General features: G+C 41.9%; 1 protein-coding gene across 1 annotated transcript in view; it reads left to right on the top strand.

Moving 5' to 3' along the window:
* Nucleotides 1–1,021: 1,021 nt before the first annotated feature.
* The window catches only part of ACAD9 (acyl-CoA dehydrogenase family member 9), a 23,797-nt gene continuing 3,297 nt past the window's right edge, over nucleotides 1,022–21,521 (top strand). Inside the window, exons 1-16 of the mRNA XM_052678488.1 lie at nucleotides 1,022–1,157; nucleotides 2,652–2,745; nucleotides 5,193–5,294; nucleotides 8,152–8,258; nucleotides 9,469–9,569; nucleotides 11,298–11,376; nucleotides 12,294–12,468; nucleotides 13,078–13,151; nucleotides 14,760–14,835; nucleotides 15,484–15,554; nucleotides 15,910–16,029; nucleotides 16,906–17,034; nucleotides 18,391–18,470; nucleotides 18,972–19,101; nucleotides 20,434–20,511; nucleotides 21,235–21,363. Of these exons, the coding sequence (XP_052534448.1) occupies nucleotides 1,032–1,157; nucleotides 2,652–2,745; nucleotides 5,193–5,294; nucleotides 8,152–8,258; nucleotides 9,469–9,569; nucleotides 11,298–11,376; nucleotides 12,294–12,468; nucleotides 13,078–13,151; nucleotides 14,760–14,835; nucleotides 15,484–15,554; nucleotides 15,910–16,029; nucleotides 16,906–17,034; nucleotides 18,391–18,470; nucleotides 18,972–19,101; nucleotides 20,434–20,511; nucleotides 21,235–21,363 (1,671 nt within the window). The 5' untranslated portion in view covers nucleotides 1,022–1,031. The remainder of the gene's footprint in view (nucleotides 1,158–2,651; nucleotides 2,746–5,192; nucleotides 5,295–8,151; nucleotides 8,259–9,468; nucleotides 9,570–11,297; nucleotides 11,377–12,293; nucleotides 12,469–13,077; nucleotides 13,152–14,759; nucleotides 14,836–15,483; nucleotides 15,555–15,909; nucleotides 16,030–16,905; nucleotides 17,035–18,390; nucleotides 18,471–18,971; nucleotides 19,102–20,433; nucleotides 20,512–21,234; nucleotides 21,364–21,521) is intronic.

The raw sequence follows: 21,521 nt of genomic DNA, 5'->3' as shown, positions 1-21,521 counted from the left end.
GTTTCATGCCGTGGATCTGCTGTTTTCCACTGTGATTTGTTCTGTGATTGAAAGAAAATTCTTTACAGGTACTTCTTGTAGGATACGATCACAGTCTCATTCTCAGTAAATAAACACACAGCATGCTGTTATTTCAGATCTTCTGAAATTCCAGTGAGTCTTCTTTCTCCTGCTGTTTTCTAGTGGCCTAGCTTTGTTGTCACTGTTTGGATCACCTTCTTCAGGCAATCCTTTACCTACGCTCTTAGTTTATCCTCTCTAGAGACATTACTGTGTTGTTATTCCACCCTAAGGACCGCCAAGTGCTAAAGTCAGCTCAGTGTTCCTCACCCACACGTGCCAGGCATTGCCTCCATCATCTCAGGTGGAGATCAGAAGCTTGGATTTGGTACTTGGTAGTCCTGTATCCTCCTAGCTATGGAAATGTGAACGTACTGCCATCTAACAGAGAACCGGAGTCTCTTTCTATCTACAGAAAATTAGGAAAGGTTACAGAAATCGGTATTTCTTATCTATTGCTGTGCTCGTTACTAAGGCATCCTTGCATCGCACAGACCGGTGGCTGGTGCAGTCATCAGCCCTATACCTGCACGAGGCTGCCGCAACACGAGCACGCGGTGCCTGTGCTTACACTTAGCGGAGCGTGAGGCCGTGACCCCTCCTGGTCTGAGCCGTGCACGGGGCCGCTGCGCTGGACGGCAGGCATTGCTGCCTGCTGGGAGCGGATCCCGCGTTGCAACGCGCTGCCCGAGAGGCAGCTGCGAGGGCACGCGTGATGGCAGCCTTTAAACGAGGAGTTTCACATGCACCCGACTCCTGCGTGAACGAAACTTGGTAAAGCCGCCGCTAGGCACCCGCGGCCGGGCGTGGCGCAAAAGAAGCGCGTGCCCCGCCCCTCGTGCAGCGCCGGTCCGGCCCTCCGCTCCGGGGCCTCGACAGCACGGCGGGCTCCGCCCCGTCACGCGCCCGCCCAGCGCCCGGCCCCATCCGCTTTGCCGTCAGTGCCGCGCGCCGCGGCCGACCGTGTCGCCATGAGCGGGCTCCTGGTACGCGCCCTGCGCGCAGCGCTGCCCGGCCCCGCCGCCGTCCGCCGCCTGCGAACCGCCGCGCCGCGGCCTGCCTACGCCAAGGAGCTCTTCCTGGGGGCGCTGCGCAAGGTGAGCGCGGCACGTCCGGGGCACCGGCTGACTGCTAACGGCGCCTTGCGGCGGGCGGGGCTCGGCCCCCTCGGCGCCGTGGGGCGGGAGGGGTCGCGTCCGTACTTCGCGGTGGCACCGCGGGCGGGTCGGCGCCGGGTGGCTCTGAGGGCCCCGCGGGGATTCCGGGCCGAGCGGTCCTCGATCTGCGCCCGGGTGGCCCCGCGGGTGCCCGGCCCGTTGCCTGGCTGTGCCGGCGGTGCCGTGGGCCGGGCAGCTGCGTGCCGCACGTGTGTCGGCTCGCTGGGAGCTGCGGGTGGGTCTGGGGCTGTGCGACTGTGGGCGGTGTGACGGCCGGACGTTTCAGTGCGAGGTTTGCGGGGTGCGCCTCACCGGGCTGGCGGGTCTCCTGAATCTGCAGTGTTACCGACAGCGCCGAGTTTAACGACGAAGTATTGAGAGCTCGTTGCGCGGGGAGGTGGGTGAGTCGCAGTCAGGCTGTGTCCCACGAGGTGCCTGTTGGTGTGTGCCTTTTTCCACTCAAATTTCAACAGAGCAGTCTTCTGAAAAAGCATGGCGTTGATCAGATCCAGAGAGACCCGGAGAGCAGCAAATCCAGGTGAACCTCATGAGGTGTAATTAGTGCAACGCCGAGTGCAGGTGTGGGGCCCGGCAACCCTGCCATCCCCACTGTGAGAAGGAAGGGGACGGACTCTTAGCAGGGTGCGCGTGGCAGGACAAGGGGAAATGCTTTCAAACCGAAGGAGGAGAGATTTAAATTGGACTTAAGGAAGAATTTTTGTACTTTGGAGTACTTTACTGAGGCACTGGCACCGAGAGGCTGTGGTGAGGAGGCCCTGGAGACTCCAAGGTCAGGCTGGGCAGGCCCTGAGCGCTGCATGGAGCTGCAGGTGTCCCTGCTCAGCATGGGGGAGTGGGGCCAGGTGGGCTGTGAGGGTCCCTCCCGGCTCTAACGGTTCTGTATGTTGATTGCTTGGAAGGTTTTGTTTATGCAGACCCACCGGGTTGTGCCACTCTCAGTCTATGATCAGAATGGTTGTATGAAGAATCTGTCTTGCTGAGAGGATGATCAAGAGCAGCATGGAACAGCACCCCCACATCTGTGTACCCGCAATGTAGAACACTGTAGTGCCAAGATGATTCTGGTGCAGATGGAAACTGTTTTTAATCCCAAAGTGGGATTAAGTTGACAAAACTAACGATTAACAAAGAATTTCTGTATCTTTAGAATTCTTGAAATCTCTGTTTTCCGCTCGGTGTCTCTGATGTGCTTTGATATGAAGTTTAGTCAAGTCCTGTTCATTGCATCAGTTAAAATTTCTGAAAGCTCAGCACAGTCCTTAATTTTCACAGGTCTTAGAGCCTGGTATTTGAAGGACTTGCGCTCTTGAGTTTTTCTTTCAATTGCTTTAGGGCTTTTTTTGTTTCTGTTTTTGGTTGTGTTTTTGTTTGTTTGTTTGTTTTTTAATTAAAACAAAATGTCTGTTATTTTAGGAAGAAGTTTTCCCTTACCCAGAAATTAGCAAAGAAGAACTACAGGAGATCAACCAGTTTGTAGGACCTGTAGAAAAATTCTTCGCTGAAGAAGGTATAATTATTACTTGTGTGATTTAGTGATTACAAAGTAGTTTAACTGTAGCAATTAAGATTATTAAAATTTACATAGATAAGTTACTTTGTGCATGTGTTTCCAGAAGCACAATAATGCCGATGATGCAGGCATGTTAGTTTATGGCTTCTGTGTAAAGGACTATTTGGATGCTGTTGAGAAGAAATAAATCTTTAAAATACATAAAAGAAGCAAGGGAGTTGAAAGGATTCAGAGGTAGGATTTGAAATGGTGTTTAGTTTGTCTGCATATTGCCATTTACCACTTGAGATATTGCAAGTTCTGTGTGAAACATTTTACTTGTTGTACTGTACTAAACCTATTCTCAGTAAAGTTCACTGTAGACATTCATAAATGGTAACTCTTTGAGAAGCAATGAAAAATCAAAAGCCTTTATGTGTATTCCTATTATCAGGAGTAGTAATTCTGTTTGGAAAAGTCACATTAGCTGTATGCAGTCCAGATAGGGTTGCAGGTGTTCCTTCTATTATTGGTGCAATAGATGAGCCAGCTCTAGAACAGCTGGAGAAAATTGTTTTTTCCAAACAGCAATCTCTGAGTCAGTTAATAAGGGTCAGCTGAGACTTCCTGCTGACAAAGATAGCAGGCCTGGATTGCGGGCGCTGTGGGAGATTGAAGAAGCTGTAATGTCAATGTCACAGGTGATGATTTATGAGATACAGGTAATTTTAGCATTAAAATTATACAGATTACACATTTTAGTTCTTTGCTTTGTTGGGAAACGACATTTATCGAGTAAAAAAGTGAAAAGGGAGAAATAAAACTATCCGATTGTGACACCTGAACAGAAGGTAGGAATTGATCATCTTTGTTTGCATTTATGGCTGTTTCTTTTTAATGATTAGGACAATTTGTGGGTGTGGTATAAAATAGATGAGGGGAGCAGCCGTAGGTGCTTGGAAACCTGATGTGTGGTTGGCACTGGATAACCAAAGAAGTTTAGTGCAGCCATCATTCCAAGCTTGGCAGTCTGTGGTGCAGAGGTCTGGGTGTAATGGGGGAGGAAGGAATGACCGCATTGTTCTTCCTAGAAGAGCCACTGGCATATGGATCTTCTACAGCATAACTTAAATCTGTGTGGGGAAAAAAATCTCCTCAAAAATGTCTGTCTTTTCTGAATGGCCTCACTTGGAAGAGGATCAGAATGCTTAGCTGCACACCCCTGTTACATTTCGTACAGAAATTACAGAATCATTTAACCAGGGTGAATGGGAAGTTCCTTTAGGAACACGCTGCTGCTTTTGCAGAGTTACTCTTTTCTGAGTGCGCTCTGGAAAGATGGCTTACATTCCTTGTGCTGTAGCTGACACCCTTCCTCAGCTGCCTATTGTGATTCTGGTATATTTTCCCTGTCACTGTACAAAACCACTGTGGTAATCTCCTAAGAATTCAAATGCCTCATAAGAACAAGAGTTGTGGAATTAACCCATTCTGCAGTCATATGCCGTTCTATGATTCCATGATTAAGTACTTCTAAAAAAACTATGACCATGGTATAGTTCAGGAAGAAATGCCTAACTTATTGTAGTCATTGAGTCCTGGGCTGTACGCATCTGAGGTAATGAAACAAAAATGAGATTTTTCCCCACTTCCAAGTCTTTTCCTTAGGTCTGTCATGATCTGATTGTCATAGTTGGTGTTCTGGGAGCTTCCAGTATGTTCCGTGGTTTGGCTTTAATGGTGTATGTAATAAGGTGGGGTGATCAGGTGGAGTGTTGGTTCCATGGCAGGTTAGGTTCTTCTTAATGCTTTCAGTTTATTTCGTGAGTAAAGTTGGTGATTCCTGAAAACTAGAAAATAGCCTTTGGGAAAGTGATTGCTCGTTAATTTGTATCATGTCTCTCCTGAAGGACAAAACCTCTTGAAATGCTTGCTTTCTGGAAACAGAGTTGGACTTCTAGCAGGAGTATATAGGACCGTAGATGTGCTGTCAGCATTCAAAGACTGGAAAGTGTTTTGCTCTGCTGGGTGGAGGACTGGTTGGGGCAGCAGGCTGAGACTGTTAATCTTACAGGCATCTTAGGGTTTGAGATTTCCAGCCATGAGGGGTTGGAGGCAAATGGAATGGTTCATAACATCAGGCTAAACCTAGAAAAATAACTCTTTTGACCTTAGGGATGAGGTGTACGTAAGTATGTGTGTGATGCAACAAGCACAATATTACTAAGCTGCTTCAGAAATCATCTGTAGGGTAATTAGACGAGGGAGAGGCGTGCTGTTCTTGCAGCCCTTTTTTCTGCAGGCTATTTCAGTTCTTCTCAAGCTGGTATTTAGGTTAGAGGGCACAGTGCCGGTGACTCATGAACACGGTGACCTTAGCTCTGATTTGAGAGCGCTGTGATCTCAGGGCTTTTTTCTGTGCTGAAAATCAAGGTTTTAAATTATTAAACCTTCTGTATTTATAGTGGACTCCAAGAAGATCGATCAAGATGCAAAAATCCCACCTGAAACTTTGAAAGGACTGGGGGATCTGGGTCTCTTTGGCATGCAGATTCCGGAGGAATATGGTAAGTGATCAAAAAGAATCACCCAGTAACCTGTGACAAGATAGTTTGGATCTCACATAATGTGTCTGTAATATCCTCGGTGCATTCTTGTGGCTCTCCAGTTAACAGAGTGTGGGCTCCAGGGGTGTCAGTAGGGTGCTGTGTGCTCTCCTGGCTTAGAGGTACCTGAATTGGGTAGCTACCTGTACAAGGTGTGCGTTCTCCCTGGCGTGGCATTTTCCTTTCTGTTCAATTTTTGGTGGTAGTGGAGCTTGATGTTCTGTGGGACTTGCAGTATCAGCTGATGATTTCTAAAATTACACCAGGTACAGACAACAGTGTCTCATGGAAGGGATTTGTCAAAGCTGTCATTCACAGATAGGAATGTGTTTGACTATACAGTTACAGAAGTGTAGTGCCTAGTGATTCAGTGTAGCTTTTGTGTAAAAACAGTACTGAACACAAAGCTTATGTCTTTACGGGAGACATATGGGTAACTACAGACAGTAGTTACTCAGTGGGTTAACTCTTAAACTTGCAATGGCAAGAAAATTACAATCATATTCTGATGCATTTTGAAAATGTGATTGAAACTGGTTCATTACTTGAAATATACAAAATAATGAAAGAGATGCTTGTGTTGTCTGCTTTCAAGTGTAAAAGAAGATAATAATTCAAAGGAAGATAATAGAACTGGGTTTGACAATCTGCAGAAACTAGTTTCAGTGGGGATGATACCTGATTTTTAAAGAGAACAGTGTGAAACAGCATATTTTAAGAATGCTGTGTAGAGCTGGAGACATACCTCAGTGTCTATTTGCCGATGAGGTAATATCCTGTTTTCATAGTGGCTTTTGTTTGTTGTTTTATTGTATTAATATACCTGGTGCTGCTGAGCTCCACTAATTTCAACTCCTTAAAGAGATTTTATACAGATCAGAGTATTCTGGACAGCTTGCACATAATGTGTCATTATGTGATCTCTGCTTAATCGTTAATGCTTTTGGAATGCATTAGAAATCCTGTAAAGTGTTTTTCAGTGGGTATTTAGAGTATGGCAAGGTGAAGAGGCAGTAGGATGGAGAAGAGATCTGCAAGCTCTGTCAGGATTTTATTTTCGGGAGACTGTCTCGGAGCTTAACCCACATGGGGAGAGGGGGCAATTGGGAATTAAGAAGCATACTGAGAAGGCAGGAAGTTAATGTCTGATGAAAGGAGGTGCTGGAAGCAGAGAACAAAGGAGAAACTCAGAGCAGATCATGAGAAAGCATCGTGGCATTGAAAATGTAATTTACTGTTAATTAGAAATTAGTATCTGACTTAAAATCCTTAATAAATTATTATTACTTTTTGTTTTGTGTTGCTATATAATACTCTGTCAGCTTCTGTTTTTTAAAAGCTTTCAGTCCATTCGTGGTACTTGCAGAAAATCATAGTCCTGCTGTCTGGTATTCATATATGCTGGATAAAAATCAGATTGCTACAAACAAGTTACTTTTCTCACTGCACCATAACTAATACACCTTATGATGAGGTTATTTCCTGGTTTTTGTTGTTTAAACCTGCTGTATTTTTGCTAGAGGTGCTTGTTGTACTCGAAAAATCTTCAGTCATATAATTGATGCTTTGTTCATTGCATGGTATTTTTTGTAAGGGTTTGTAGCAGTGGTGTATTTGCATTTAAAATGCAGAACTTTAATGGGAAAATGGAGCTCATGCACATGTTGTAGGAGTTTTCTCGTTGTCTTGTCATCTCTGCAGTCAGTGTGCACACATCAGTCCTCTGAGCTGAGCGCTCATCCTGCTGCCTCTCAGAGTGGGAAAAGAAAGAGCTGTGGCTGGGTGGGACTCTGACTTCTAATGATCTGAGTGTGCTGTGAAGGAAGAGGGTGTAAGGAGCAGTGATTGGATTGAATGGCATCAAGGGGACTTGTTCTGGCCTTTATTTCATGCACAGAAAATAGCAGCACTATTGAGACGTCTGCTGAAATTCGGGTGTTTGTTATCCTGACTTCTGTCGCTGTCTCTCGTAAAGGATTATAAACCCAGAAACCTGGGCAAAAGATTCTCTTGATGAGATAAAATTGTTTGTTCAGTAACACACATAGTAGTCTTAAGTTACGGGAAGTGGGACCAGTGGTGCTGAGGTCATCGTGTCCTTGGACGCTGCACTCAGACGGGTGCATGTGTGACGTGTCCTCTGCTCTTCCCATGTTCCTTACCAGCAGCCTCAGTACTTTCAGCAGCAGATCACAAAATGCCTCCAAAAGGAGACTTTGGTGTCAAGTTTTTCTTGAAAATGTCACTTTTTTTTAATTTTTTTTTTTTAAATTAAAAGCATCTTTTGAAGTGCTGCATTTCATTCTCCTTCAGTGCCCGTTTAAGGTCTCACTGGAGATCTGCTCCATGTCACTTCCTGCCGTTCCCACCGGCGCTGGGACAGCCTGGCTGAGTGCCCTGCGTGTGCCCTGTGCAGCACTGCTCCCCCTGCTGCCTCCTGCCGGGTGGCTGCACAGCTCTGCCGGGTTTCCTTGCCTGCTTCTGTAAGGTCACAAAATAATTTTATCCTGGTTGCACATAATTTAGAATCAAGACATTTCTGTACCAAATCTTTTACTGTTTTCACGTGGAGACTGTTTAACTGGCCTGTCCTACCATTTGGTGGATTATGCTGTGTTTGCTGTGCTTTCCTGAGCACAGATGATGTGCTTTTTTCAACAGAACTACATTCAACTCTTTGACACAAGTGCAGCAGCGTGGAGTTGTTTGTGGACGCAGTCTATACATAGGTGTACAGTGTTATTTTAATTTTTGAGTGGGAGGGGGTGAGTTGAAGTCCAAGGTATGTACTTGGAATAAAGCACAGTGTTTGTTGCAGGTGGTCTCGGGCTGTCAAACACCATGTATGCACGGCTGGGAGAAATCATCTCGTTAGATGGATCGATCGCAGTGACTCTGGCAGCTCACCAGGCTATTGGGCTGAAGGTAAAGCTCTTATGTCGAGTAGTTCTGTGCGATGTGCGTAGAAAAGGTGAGAGGACGTTTGTGTACGTGTGGGCTGTGAGTACCCTATAGCAAATCAGAGTGAAACAATCCCAAGCTTTGGGAACAATGAAGTACTGAAAACAGTAAAATATCGGCAGGGCTGACATCGTAGGAAGTCATACAGAGAATTCAGTTGTCGTTGAACAAGGCCACATATTGTGGGAAGTAAGCAGAGAAAACCTGCCTGAGATCAGCGTGTTGTGGCCAGCATGAATTTCAAACTGATTTTCTGTGTAGCCTTAGGGATCTAACACTAACAGCTTTTATGAGGAATGGCTGGTAGTATTCTGAAGCTTAAAATAGCACAGAGGTCTTTAGAATAAAAAATTGAGCAGATTAAAAATGAGTGCGTGTTCCTCACAAGAATCAAGAATCACAAGGTTGGAAACGACCTATAAGATCATCCAGTCCAACCGTCTCCTCATCACCATTGCCACCACTAGTACTAAACCATATCACGCAGCAAATCAGCTCACCTTACAGTGCCCCTCTGCAGTGAGCTGCCTGGGCTGCAGAGCAGTCTGGTGAGGAGTGCAGTGTCAGATGCTGCTGCTCTTTCTCCTGCTTTGACCAGTTTGGATCAGTTGACATTAATCCTTCCTCATTTGTTGGGTATTGATATTTTATCTGCTTGATCATAAGAACCCCCTGTACAGAAAATAAGTACAACTCTCTACAAAAAGAAGTAATTAAAATAAAATTAATGCTTTTTGAGGGTGTAGTGAAACAATCCAGAAACTAGGTAAATCGTGTTCTGTTCTCTGATTTGGAGCTTCTGGAATTGATGCTTTTTGATTTACTTATTTAAATAAAACCGTAATGAAGGTATGACAAGTCACGAAGGGAGGACTGTCTCTGTGCCTTTCAGAGCAACAGTTACATCTTCACTTAAGGCATAAGGATCCAGAAATCTCCCTGAGAGGGCAGCCTCAACAGTGAGCTGCTTCCTGGGGCCCTCTGAACAGCTGTTACTTTGGCATCTTTTAATGCCAGATCAGTAATAATGTCCGTTTGTTAAATTTTTTTTAGTATTGCCTTTTTATGCCGTATGGTTTGTAGATGGAGATTCCTGAAGTTGGTACAGTTTGCCAGCTTCAGTTCTGCTGACGTAGTTTGATGCTGAGAAGTTTTCTCCTAATTCTTTGTATAGGGAATCCTGATTACTGGCACTGATGAGCAGAAAGCCAAGTATCTGCCTAAGCTGGCTTCAGGGGAGCACATTGCAGCTTTTTGTCTCACTGAACCTGGAAGGTACTGTTTTTGCAACTATGAAATCTTCAGAAAGCACCAAAACACCAAAATGATACTTTCTTTACTGCCTGATTGCTTTGTCACTGTATCAAATCTTTGCTAATTTGTGCCTGTGGTCTCTGTGTATGTCAGTATCCATTTTTAAAACCTTGTGATTTGTCTTTTCCCCCCTGCTTATGGCAGCCTTTAGGAAATCACTAACCAGTGTTTGATTGTAGCTGCATTAATGCTCTCAGTTATTCCCAGCTCAACTCTTCATCTACTTTTAAAAATAATGTGCTGTGACTTTCAGTTCTTCAAAATCATAAAAGCCTGCACCAGTATTGAAGGTGCTACCAAAAACAATAAGAAGGATTTTTGGTCTACTGTTAGAGTTTAGACAAGATGTCTTTGGAGCAGCAACTTCTTTTTGAAGACAGGGTTGTATTTGAGTTTACTCTTCGATAAAACCAGCGAGTTCTGTCACTGCAGAAGAGGTGGTTTTATTAAAATCATGCAGGCAGATGGTTTGCTGTGGGTGGCTGAAGGCACTGGTAGAGGGACAGAGCAGTCAAATACTTGAAGGTGAATCTCACCTACCTGTACAATGCAGTAGTTTCCAACTGTCTTTTCTGACACCTTCTCTGCTAATATGCCTTGCAGTGACTGATTCACTTGCTTATCTTCATGCTGTTGTGATATAGATTTCTTTCCATTAGCAGTGCTGACTTCTACTCATAAGCCCAGCTTTGACCCTCTAAAAACTGTTCTGTTTGCAAGCAGAATATGCACCAGTAACATTTAAGCTTTTAGCAAAGTCATCCATGCAAGGGACTTTGAAATAATGTGCAGGAAGAAAACAAGAGCTGACTGTGTTCTGGAAGCCCCCTAACAACTTTATTTAGCCTTGTATCATTTTTGAAAATTGCTAGTCTGGTAAGTGCACCTTCAGTCTCTGTTGGTATTTCTGTTCTAGCACACAGGAGCATTGTTTTTGCAGCTGAATTTTAAAACTTTGATCCTATTAAAGCATCAGCTGAGATCTTGGTGTTCCAGGAACTTGACTGTCTACAGCTGAAAGCCCAGTGTGAGACACTGTTGTGTTCAAATTTGTTTCAAGGGGGAAATGAGGTGCTTCTCACCTATGTAATAAGGTGATGATCGAGGGGAGTGCTTAAACATTTAATCACAGAACAGCAATTCTCGATGTCTTTGTTGTAATTTGCCTGCAGTTTTACTCCTGTAGAAAGCATGCGATGTGCCCAAATGTTTGTTGATGGAGTCCTGTTGCATATTCATCTGTTTTTCATTTCTGCTGAGCCTTTTTTTCTGTTAGGATATCCAAGCAGGGTATAAGCTGTTGAGGAGTAGCTTACATGTTATAAACTTGGTTGTGCTTTAGGGTAACAGGTTCAGCATATGGCCTAATAGCTGATAGTGCAGCCCAACAAAGGTGCTTACGTGGCGTTCTGATGCTTGGGTCAGCTGATAAGGTGGATAACAGAAGTTAATCAGCAGAAATGTCCCCCTCAGGGTGACTTAAGTAGAATTCATCAGTGTTTTTGAATCTAGGAAGTTTTCTTGTTATTTACAAATGAAAATTGATATTGTACCATTGCATACAATTATTAATCCTTTTTTTTTTTAAAAAAAAAAAAAAAGATGGGAAGGAGGTGGGAAAAAGTAGTTCTGTTTCCTAAAACACGTTTATGTCCTTAAACACTAATGAACAACTTGTTTTGCTTTTAGTGGAAGTGATGCTGCATCCATCCAGTCAAGAGCAACCCTCAGTGAAGATGGGAAATACTACTTATTAAATGGTTCCAAGGTATCCACTCACAGACTGGAAATATATTTTTGTTAAAAGCTTATAGAAAACACTCTAGTCTATTGCAGCATTATCATTTGTTTTACCAAGTAAGATTCTAGCTGGGCAACTGCATTGGACTTTGAGGGTCTCCAAACTGGTGAAGAATGACAGTGGGCCAGGCAGAAAAGTGCACAACTCAGGGATTAACTTTGAACTCTTAGTGATGAAGATACAGACCACCCTCCCATCAAGTTCCTTCTCTCGTGTCCCCAAATCAGTGCTTAGGTTTGTAGGGTGGATGAATTAGCTCTCCTGTGACACCATAGATGAAGAGATACCTGACACCTTATTTTCCCCTTCTTTCATTCTTCGTCATGCCAGATTTTGTAGTTACTTTTGGAAGAAAAAATCAGCCGTGAATTAGAAATTGGACTGCTTGGACCATTCTAAAACTGGCAAAATACTCTGGAAAGATACACAGCATACTGCATTCAGCAGTATTTGATGGTTTTGATCTGAAGTTTTTGGTACGTTTGTCAGGTGACACCATCTGTGGAGGTCATAAATATGTGGCTTAAAACTTGGTATTTTTCATCAAAGGTAAAATTGTACTGGGCAGAGAGGGGTCTGGAGCCTGTATTGCTCTTGCACCCCTCACGTGCCATACACAAAAGGCTGCACAAGCTTTTGGGAAAATGCACTGTTTAATTCAGTTCTATTACAAATTATTTGTACAGTTGCTCCAAACTGACCATACTCCAATCAACTATCTTTGGAAACAGTTTAACAAGGCCAAAGTAGTAGCAGAGCACTCATTAGGTTGTAAGGGAGGAAACAATTTGTTTTTGCTCCATTCATTGCTGACATCTGTTACAAAATAATTAACAGTGGTAATAAACTCAAAATGAGTGTATTTCTTTCCCCTCTGAAAACAGGTTTGGATATCGAACGGCGGCCTTGCCAATGTTTTCACAGTGTTTGCTAGGACAGAGATTGCTGAGAAGGATGGACAAGTAAAAGACAAAATCACTGCTTTCATCGTAGAGCGAGATTTTGGTGGAGTCACACATGGGAAACCTGAGGATAAGTTAGGCATTCGAGGCTCCAATAGTAAGGATCATTTAAAATTGTCAACAGAAATTGTTTTAATACTTCTGTTTGTTAAGATCGTCTGAATTCAAAGGCAAATCAGTATCTTTTCCATGTATCAGTGTAAGTTTCATGTTTCTTTACCTAGCTTTTCTTCTGAGTCCTTCCTCATGCAGGCTCTGAAATAAGAAATCCATATTGTACAATTCTTTTCTGCACACCTGAAGCTGCACTTTCATGCAGTGAAATAACTCAGAAGATTCAGTAACCAAGTAACTTTAATCTAGAAGTAAGTTTTCATAGGTTTTTCTTCAGCTTACTGATGGTTGCACGTTTTCACAGTCTATCATTTGGACTTTATTGTGGTATCAATTCCATAAAATAGAGTCAAAACTATAGTTCTGTAGTTTATGTACATTAATTCTATTGAGTATTTTAAATCAGTAATTGATGTCAGCTACAATCATTTCCTAAATTCAAGCTCCTTTGGCAAAGTTTCATAATCTCTCATTCACAGTACATTAGGAAAACTTTACTTTTTGTTACAAAAGTCTGTTGTGTTCCTGACACCTTTTAAATATTTTTGCACTATGATTCAACAGTTACTAACAAACTAACTCTGTGTTTCAGCCTGTGAAGTGCATTTTGAAAACACTAAAGTGCCTGTAGAGAACGTGCTTGGAGAAGTAGGAGGAGGATTTAAGGTAAGCAGGAACCAGCAGTAACAATTCTTTCAGATCTGAAGATTTATTCTTATTTGTTAAACTGTACTACAGTTTCCTCATTGGTAGTATCAACACTCCCAAACAAGAACAGAATTCTCAGTTTAGCTGATGTGCCTGGTATTATTCACTGGTTTCACCAGGGTAGTGCATGAATGTGCCATAAGCTCTGAGTTGGGTATCCGTAAAATCCTTGACCAGATCCTGCTTTTGTTTGGTTTTTAGTATAGGAAACACTCTGCACTCTTCTGGAGAGGAAGGAACTTCTAACAGAGCTTACACACTCAGCTGTCATCTTCTTCTGCAGCCAGAATTGGATTGTAGAAGGGGGAAGACAGAAATGAGTGTAACAGGAAATAGTTCAAGGAAAGTCTGTCCAGACAGCAGCCAAGAGAATGACAGTGAGGTTTCCCAGGACCAGATTATAGAGCACAGGGTGCAGGGAGGACACTGCAATGCTGCTGCAGGCGTGGCTTCTCTTCATTGCACCCAAGCAATGTGGTACCTTAAGGACAGTACTGCTCACTTTCTCTGAGTCTGATGTGTGATTTGGAAAACTCTCCTTAATGGTCCTTACAGTTTTCTTACTGCTCCAATAGCATTCAGCTCCAGCTCTAAATTCTAAATAGAATTCCCTCCAATGTAGTTAACATAAGAAAAGGTAAGTTTCACAATTTTTCCTTCATATAATGACCACAATTTAAAAGGTAGTGGTGGCTTTTTGCTAAACTTAACAGTGTCTGTCTTTGAACTGAGTCATTTATGTTTCCCTTGAAAAGCAATAGTACTGAACTTCAGCATCTTTATACAGTGTGGGTCTGTATTTCATTTCTGCACTTCTCATCTTGTTCCCCTTCTTGTACATTGCTGTAAGATTCAGCAGAATTTTGACAAGCTAATTGCTGTTTGAGACAGACACATATTCCCAAAATGTATTTTGAATGAACATCTTACATCACCAAAATTCTGCCTTCTGTAGGCAGGAGTCCTTTGTTTTGCTTCAGGATGACTTTTTAAAAGAATTGGTACATTTTAACTGCTTTTAGTGGGTGGGTGTTACAGCCTGCCCAAGGGTAAGACTAAGATGAGACTGCTGAATATAGAGTGAAAATATAAAAGAAAAACTGAATGGGTATTTGTGCTTCTAAGTAGAATTTCTGCCTTCCTCCTCTATAACAGCAGAGACAAGCTGTAGCACAAGTATAAACATGTGCCTTTTTGCTGTGCAATACAGAACAGATATTTCTCTGTCTGGGGGCTTCTTCTGGGCTGTTTTCTCCAGCTCAGCCCTCTGAAATCCAATACCTTGTCCATTTTTCAGTACAGAAATGACTGAATAATGAGTAACTGAATCATCAGCATCAGAAAACTGTTTTGTGTATGAAATCGGATGTGCTAGGTTGTCTGAAATACCTGGTTTTAAAGCATTTCTGGTGAGATGCTCAATGCTGCACTGACTGCCCAGTTTGAGGACTGGTATTGCAGGTAAGAAGTGTAAGTGGTGATGAATGAAATCCAAGAAACACTAAAAACATGAAGCCAGAGAGCAGTTTTTCACCTTAAACAAAAAAGCTCTTTTTATTTTTACAGGTTGCCATGAATATCCTGAACAGTGGAAGATTCAGCATGGGCAGTGCATCTGCTGGAGTGATTAAAAAATTGATAGGTGAGTGAATTAGGTGTTCTGGATTACTGCATGCCATGGGAAAAAAATCTGATCTGTGTAAGGTATGTGATAGTGCTGATTCAATACATAACATTTATCTTGATCAGAACATCACTACTGGCAGTCATAACATACTTTGATGTATTTAAAGCACTAATTTTATTTTAAGTTTTGATTTAAAAACTTGTAAAAAACTGAAGATGATGCCTCTGTTACAGTTATTCTGAGGTAATGAATTCTTACATAACAGATATCTGACTGCTTTTAGGCAGTGTAGCCTCCTTTCAAATTTCAGTCATGTTCAAGGCTTACACGCACTGCTAAGTACTAAAATTGGCTTCTACCAATAGTTACCCAAAATACTAACAGCATCTCTCAAAAAAGTAATTAGCGTTACAATGTGCTTCCTCTGAGCACATTTGGCATAGTGGGTGGGTCTTGTTTAAAAGCCTTTGGCACAGCACCCCCAGACTCAATCGTGCAGGCATTCTGAGGGTGCTTTTCACTGTGTGCTGTTGCTGAAGCAGTAGGGGTTGATCAGTCAGTAGAAAAACACCGCTTCCATAGAGCAGGAATGATGCATCACAGCAATGATAGCTGTACTATTTTGAGATTATTGTTCTGTGGTGTTTTTGTTTTGTTTTGAAGAACTGACAGCAGAGCACGCTTGTACCAGGAAACAATTCAATAAGAAACTGAGCGAGTTTGGATTAATTCAGGTAATTAAAAAAAAATGCAATGCTCCATCTCTGTGCTTTGCTTAGGTGCTGTGACACAGACTGTGCTGAGATCCTTCAGAGTGTACTAGATTAAAAAAAACACAAGAGGTGCTGCATTTCTATAAATTCAGTGCAGATTTCTGTACATTGATCTTTTATGTAATTTTAAGTGAATAACAAATGAAGCAAGTTCTTTAAAATATTTCATTTTAACGTGCAGTAGTACTTTTATTAAGTATTATTGAATAATGTGTTAAAACATAGGAAAATATACTCTTCAGTTTCAGCATTGTTGCAAGCTTGACTACATCAGTGTATGCATCAGTGTATGACTCCTTTCATTCCTATCTGACAGGAGAAGTTTTGTTTTATGGCTGTGAAAGCGTACGTAATGGAGAGCATGGCTTACCTCACAGCAGGAATGATGGACAGGCCAGGCCTCCCAGACTGCTCCGTGGAGGCAGCCATGGTCAAGGTAATTAATCTTACTGAAGGACTTGCCAACAGTGCTGAGCCAATAAAGACAAACACCTTTCTTGATTTTCAGTCTACATTACAGATTGCATAGAGGCTCAGGTGTTACTCTAGATGTACATACAAAGACTCAGCTAGATTTAAAAATTAAAAAAAGACTTCTGTTTTCCATACGTTACAAAGTACCTTATGTTCAGGTTTGTATCCCCACACAAAAGTCAGGCTGCATATAGCACATTTGGCATATTGGGGTCCTCTTGCATTCTCTTTGTATGCAATTTCACACACAAAAAAAGTGCTTAAGTTTTATTTCCAGCTACAGAGCTGATTAGGGAGCTTCCCTCCTGCTTTGAATGCAGAATTCAAACTTGGTGAGAGCCAGGCCCTCTCTGAAGGAGTGTGGCTTTTTAAGGCATTCCTGCAGCACACAGGTGGGTGCCATAGGCTGGCAGTGCAGCCTTGAAGAGAAGTCAGAAGTTTCAGCCCCCATGCTGGTCTTCTGCTGAGTTCAGGACATGTGCCTGTGAAGTGAGGCAATGTAAAGCACTCAGAAAGACCAGCTGTTTGTTCTTTCAGCTTGTGGCTCTGACCCCCATGGAAACATTGCCTTATTGAGAAGTTTATGTGGATTGCAAATACAGGAGACGTTCATTTTTCACATAACTTTTCATGTTGACACTGAAGCACAAGAATATTATTGCAGGAAAACTTTATACAGGACTACTGTAGAAGCACTACAGAATGTTACAGTAATGGTGCACAGATAGAATCCTTCCAAATCCAGTGCTACTTCCTGTTTTAACTTGCAGTGTAGTAACAGAGCTATGATGTCTGTTCTTACTGTGTGAACCTTGGTACTGAATGCTGTTAATGGCAGGTGTTCAGCTCTGAAGGTGCGTGGGCTTGTGTAAGTGAAGCTCTGCAAATTCTTGGAGGCCTCGGCTATATGAAGGATTACCCCTATGAACGCTATCTCAGAGATTCCAGGATACTGCTCATTTTTGAGGCAAGTATGAATATGCTGCTTGTTTTACCAGAAACTGACAGAAACACACCTTCTGTAAGCCTGAGGTGAAACAAATCCAGCGCAGTACTTGTTTGAGTAGGCCTTTGTCTGGTAGCTCTGAAGTCTGTAATGGTTGGAATAAGCCTGAAGAACTAATCCTGTTTTCTTTGGTGATGTAGGAAGAATACTACCTATAATAAACTTGGAGATCATGGATTGTATAGATTAACCACAAAGCGTGGGCCCATTAGGAACTGACTTTGCCCTTGGAAAGAACTTGTATCCCAGTACTGTAATATACTGTTTGTTTCCTCTCAAAGGGAGGGGCATTTTCTGCATCAGTGTTTGTCTCCTGTTGTCAGGGCAGCAAAGATCTCAGCTGGAAGTGAATGCAAGCAAGAACATTCAAACAGGATTTGAGCTTGAACCCTGCCCCCAGCTGTTTGTGGAAATCTCACATAAGTAGGAAGAGTCAACTCCAGTACTGACTCGAGCAAAAACTGCCAGCATGTAACATCCTCCTCTGTTGGATTGGCTTTAGGAAGTGTTGTGTTCAACAACACATCTCAGTATCTCAGTTCATTTTCTCACTATTCTTCCCTGTTCATGAAGTTATTTTCCAGCTATCTGTGTTAAGGCAATCAATCTTACAGTGGATTCCTGAACGTCACGTTTGTACAGGCTCATGATCTCCATTTCCTGATCTGCTTTTGCTTTCCAAATGGGCATAATGAACACAAGGGAATATTTAAGTATTCCTTTACTGGAACAATACAGAAGTTATTTTTTCATCCAGGTGCATTCAGCCTGGTTTCCTTCTAGCTCTGTTACAAATAACGAAAAGCTAATAACGAAAAGCTCAACTCTTCACAATCAGAGGAGGTCAGACTTTCATCACTCAGTGAGCTAAAGGAGAAGTTGGCAAACATTCACGGATTGGTAAAGAGTGATCTTTTAAAACTGATGCAGTGTAGCATTAGAAGGGGAAGATCAGCTTGAAGACCTGCTTAGAAATATTTGTTACATTGTGAAATGTATGAAGTAAATAGTTAACAAAAGAACCTCTCTTTAAAACCATGCATGTACTTAGAAAAAGCAAAACCATTTACCTACCTGTGATGGCCACGTTTTGTCTGCTGTGCATCTCTCAACATAATTGTACCTTACAGTAATGCATGTTAGAATGTTCCCAGGAAAAGGAGGGAAGTTGTGTAGGCAGTGAAAGCAGCATTGAAACAAGGAAATACATAAAATGTTAGCACAGCATATCCAGATTTTCTGAATACTAAAAACACTTTTTTATTTCATACTACATATCAGTCTGATGTTATTGATATATTACTGGTTGTTTTGCAGGGAACAAATGAAATCCTGCGAATGTATATTGCTCTGACGGGTATGCAGCATGCAGGCAGAATCTTAACTGACAAAATTAAGTATGTTCTTATTTATTGCTAATAGTTTTTAATGAACTAAACAGTGATAATTTTAACTGTATCTAAGGGGGAAATGGTTCGAAAAAAACTGCATTTCTTATTAAGTTCTCTGAAGGGCAGTTCAATGTATAGGGGTCTGGTTTTTTTCTTTTTAGTTGGCATTATTTTATATATTTAGGAATCTTTGCTGACTGTGTTACCTTATATTTCCAGCTTGTGTACAATTATAAGACCAGTAATTAAAACAGCTTAAGATTTTATACCAAAGTGTTATTTGTAAGACAGAGTGCATACACAGACTGGTGTCTGCAAATCACTGTATTGACATGAGGAACGGGCCGTGCTGAGTGCTTTTAAGGCTGTGTGCTTCTCTGGACTTGATAGTAAAATGGATTCAAAAGATGAAAACACTGCAGATAACTAGATAATTAATTTATCCTGAAACTTCCCTTGCAAATCAGCAAATGTATTTCAGCAGCTGTTTTTTACTCAACATTTTAGAGAAATCAAGAAAGGAAACATAGGATTGGCACTGCAGGAGTTGGTAAACAAAGTAAGGGACTCAGCGGGCAGAAAAGTGGATTATGGGATAATGGAAGAACGAGGTGGATTGGTGCATCCCAGCCTCCAGGTGAGAGCCAGGCATTGCTCTTCTATGTTTGATTCCCTTGGAGGCTTGTCACAACTTTGTGTCTGTTGATGCAGAATGAAGTATGATTAGGAAGGGGGAGATGTGCAGATCTAAGCAGGTGTTTGTATTATTTCAGAGGTAAGTAACCATGTTACAACTCTGTGCTTGCAACAAATCCAGGTTTATATCAATTTCAAGTAATATCTACAAACTGCTCTACGTAATATGCTCAGCTGTATAACACATTACTTTCCTGTTTAATGGTAATGTGCTTGTAACTATGAATTTTGGTGATCTATGGACACACTTGCTTCATCACTTAATTCTTAGGGCCAAGAAGATAAAAGGTGTTGATGGTTTTTTGTTTTGTTTTTAAAGTTGTTAGTAGGGAAGGAAAGATTATGATATATTCTTCCTATGGTGTTTTGTAATGATCTGAGATGTCAGCATTTGTGGCCCCAGGTCAGCTGTGTCAGGCACACATGTAAGAGCATTTGCTAATCCTGTGCTGTGCACACGGCCCTGCTTTCACCTCAGATAAACACACTGTGTGTCCTGCAGTGCCACCAGTGTACGTGGGTGGCTTGTGTTAACAGCAGTGATGCTGACCTACCTTGTGCACTGGGTGGGAGCACCTCTAATACCTCAAACATGAAGACCATACCCATTCATATTACAAGAACCAATTAGCAATTGCATTCAAGAATTAATAAAAGCCAAACGTGGCACTGGAAACTCTCCTACCTCCTTACCAGCAAAGTTTGAAAACATGGGCAATAGCACACAATACTGACTTCCAGGGTTTTTGTAGCATGCGGTGCGTAAAATATGAATCGGGTTTGTTGGGCAGAAGGTGCACAGACTTTTTTCAAACTATTATTTGTGTAAGCATAAAGAAGACTACACTGAAAAGTTAAATCAGAAGTTATACTGAAAAGTAAAATCAAACTGCTTAATGCTTATCTTATTGCTAAAGAAATGTGCTTTAACTGGCTTTTAACTGAGTGTTAAGAACACCGTAGTTGGCAAGAGAAAAATTTAGCAGATAAAAGGAATACAACTATGCAGTAGTTTTCCACTCTGTGGCTTATAATCCCATTAAGTACACAGGCCAAGTCTCTATCCTTGATAGCTGGGGAAATGTAAAACGCTGAAGTCTTAAAAGGGAATTCTTTTCATTGACTAGAAGTGGCACACACAAATCCCAGCATGTTGGTTATCCAAGCATCCCATTTCTGGTAAAGAAAGGTTTTCATTTACCTTTGGAGAATGTTCAAATTGTTTAAATATACTCAATATTTTAAGTATGTATTTGTCTGTTTTATTTTTTAGGAGAGTGGCAAGAAACTTGAGGAAAATGTTTATTATTTTGGAACTACAGTGAGAGGCCTACTCACTAGGTTTGGCAAGGTAACAACAATATGGTGTTGAGTTTTATCTTTGAACTTTTCCTCAACTGGTCGCACTGCAATCTAGAGTGGACAGTGTATGGCTAGAGCCAGGATTTCCTTTGCACAACTGATAGCTGTTGACTGAGAAAACATTCTCCAACTCTATACTAACTTGATGTAACAAACAACTTTCACTTACTTAAGCAATCACTGGGATCAGGTTCATGTGTCCTTATATTCCTGTAAGCACAAATCCACAGCTTGTGGCTGTGGCTATTCTAAGTATGCTGCTGTAAGCAGTCACTGGAATCCATTTCCCAAAAGAAGAGCTGTACCAGCATGCTTTCTGTTATGGTTATTCATTCATATTATACAGCAAACACAGAATTACACCATGCAAAGCAGCTTAGCTAAAATGGGAGCTATGGCTACCCCAGATTTATGAGTTCTGAGCATGCTTATTAGACTGCGCCACTCAGCATTAACAAATGTGTTTGGTTGTTGTTTGGGGGTAGATAGAAATTCAAGTGCCAAAAACCCCTCTGTGATTTAGCATTTACCAAAGTAGTTTCTGGCTGCAGCCAGGAAGTCTGGAAAAGGTGGAGCATATTTAATCATAGGAGTGGAAATTCAGTGTAATAACTTACCTGTCTATGCTCTAAATAAGCATGAACATAAATACAAAGTACGGAAAAAAGCAATCTGACTGAAGCCTATAACCTGATCATTTTTATTCTTCTAGACAATAGTGGATGAGCAGTTGGCTCTGAAGAGAGTGGCAGATATTTGTATTAATTTGTATGCCATGACAGCAGCTATTTCCAGAGCAAGCCGGTCCATCAGCATTGGCCTAAGAAACCACGACCATGAAGTAAGTGTGCTTCAGTATCAGTCACAGCCATCTAACATCTGTGCCCAGGGGTTTCCCTAACACAGCAGTGATTAGGATCATTCTGTCTAGTTGCATGTTTTATGAGTAAGGTGCAATATATTTATGCTTAGACCTTTCCTTGAGATGTTAACCTGGAT

The sequence above is a fragment of the Tympanuchus pallidicinctus genome, unplaced genomic scaffold (assembly GCF_026119805.1).
Source record: "Tympanuchus pallidicinctus isolate F22 unplaced genomic scaffold, pur_lepc_1.0 scaffold17, whole genome shotgun sequence".
NCBI classification, from domain to species: domain Eukaryota; kingdom Metazoa; phylum Chordata; class Aves; order Galliformes; family Phasianidae; genus Tympanuchus; species Tympanuchus pallidicinctus.
Note: the sequence above shows the minus strand (reverse complement) of the source record. Positions and strands in the feature narration are given on the sequence as shown.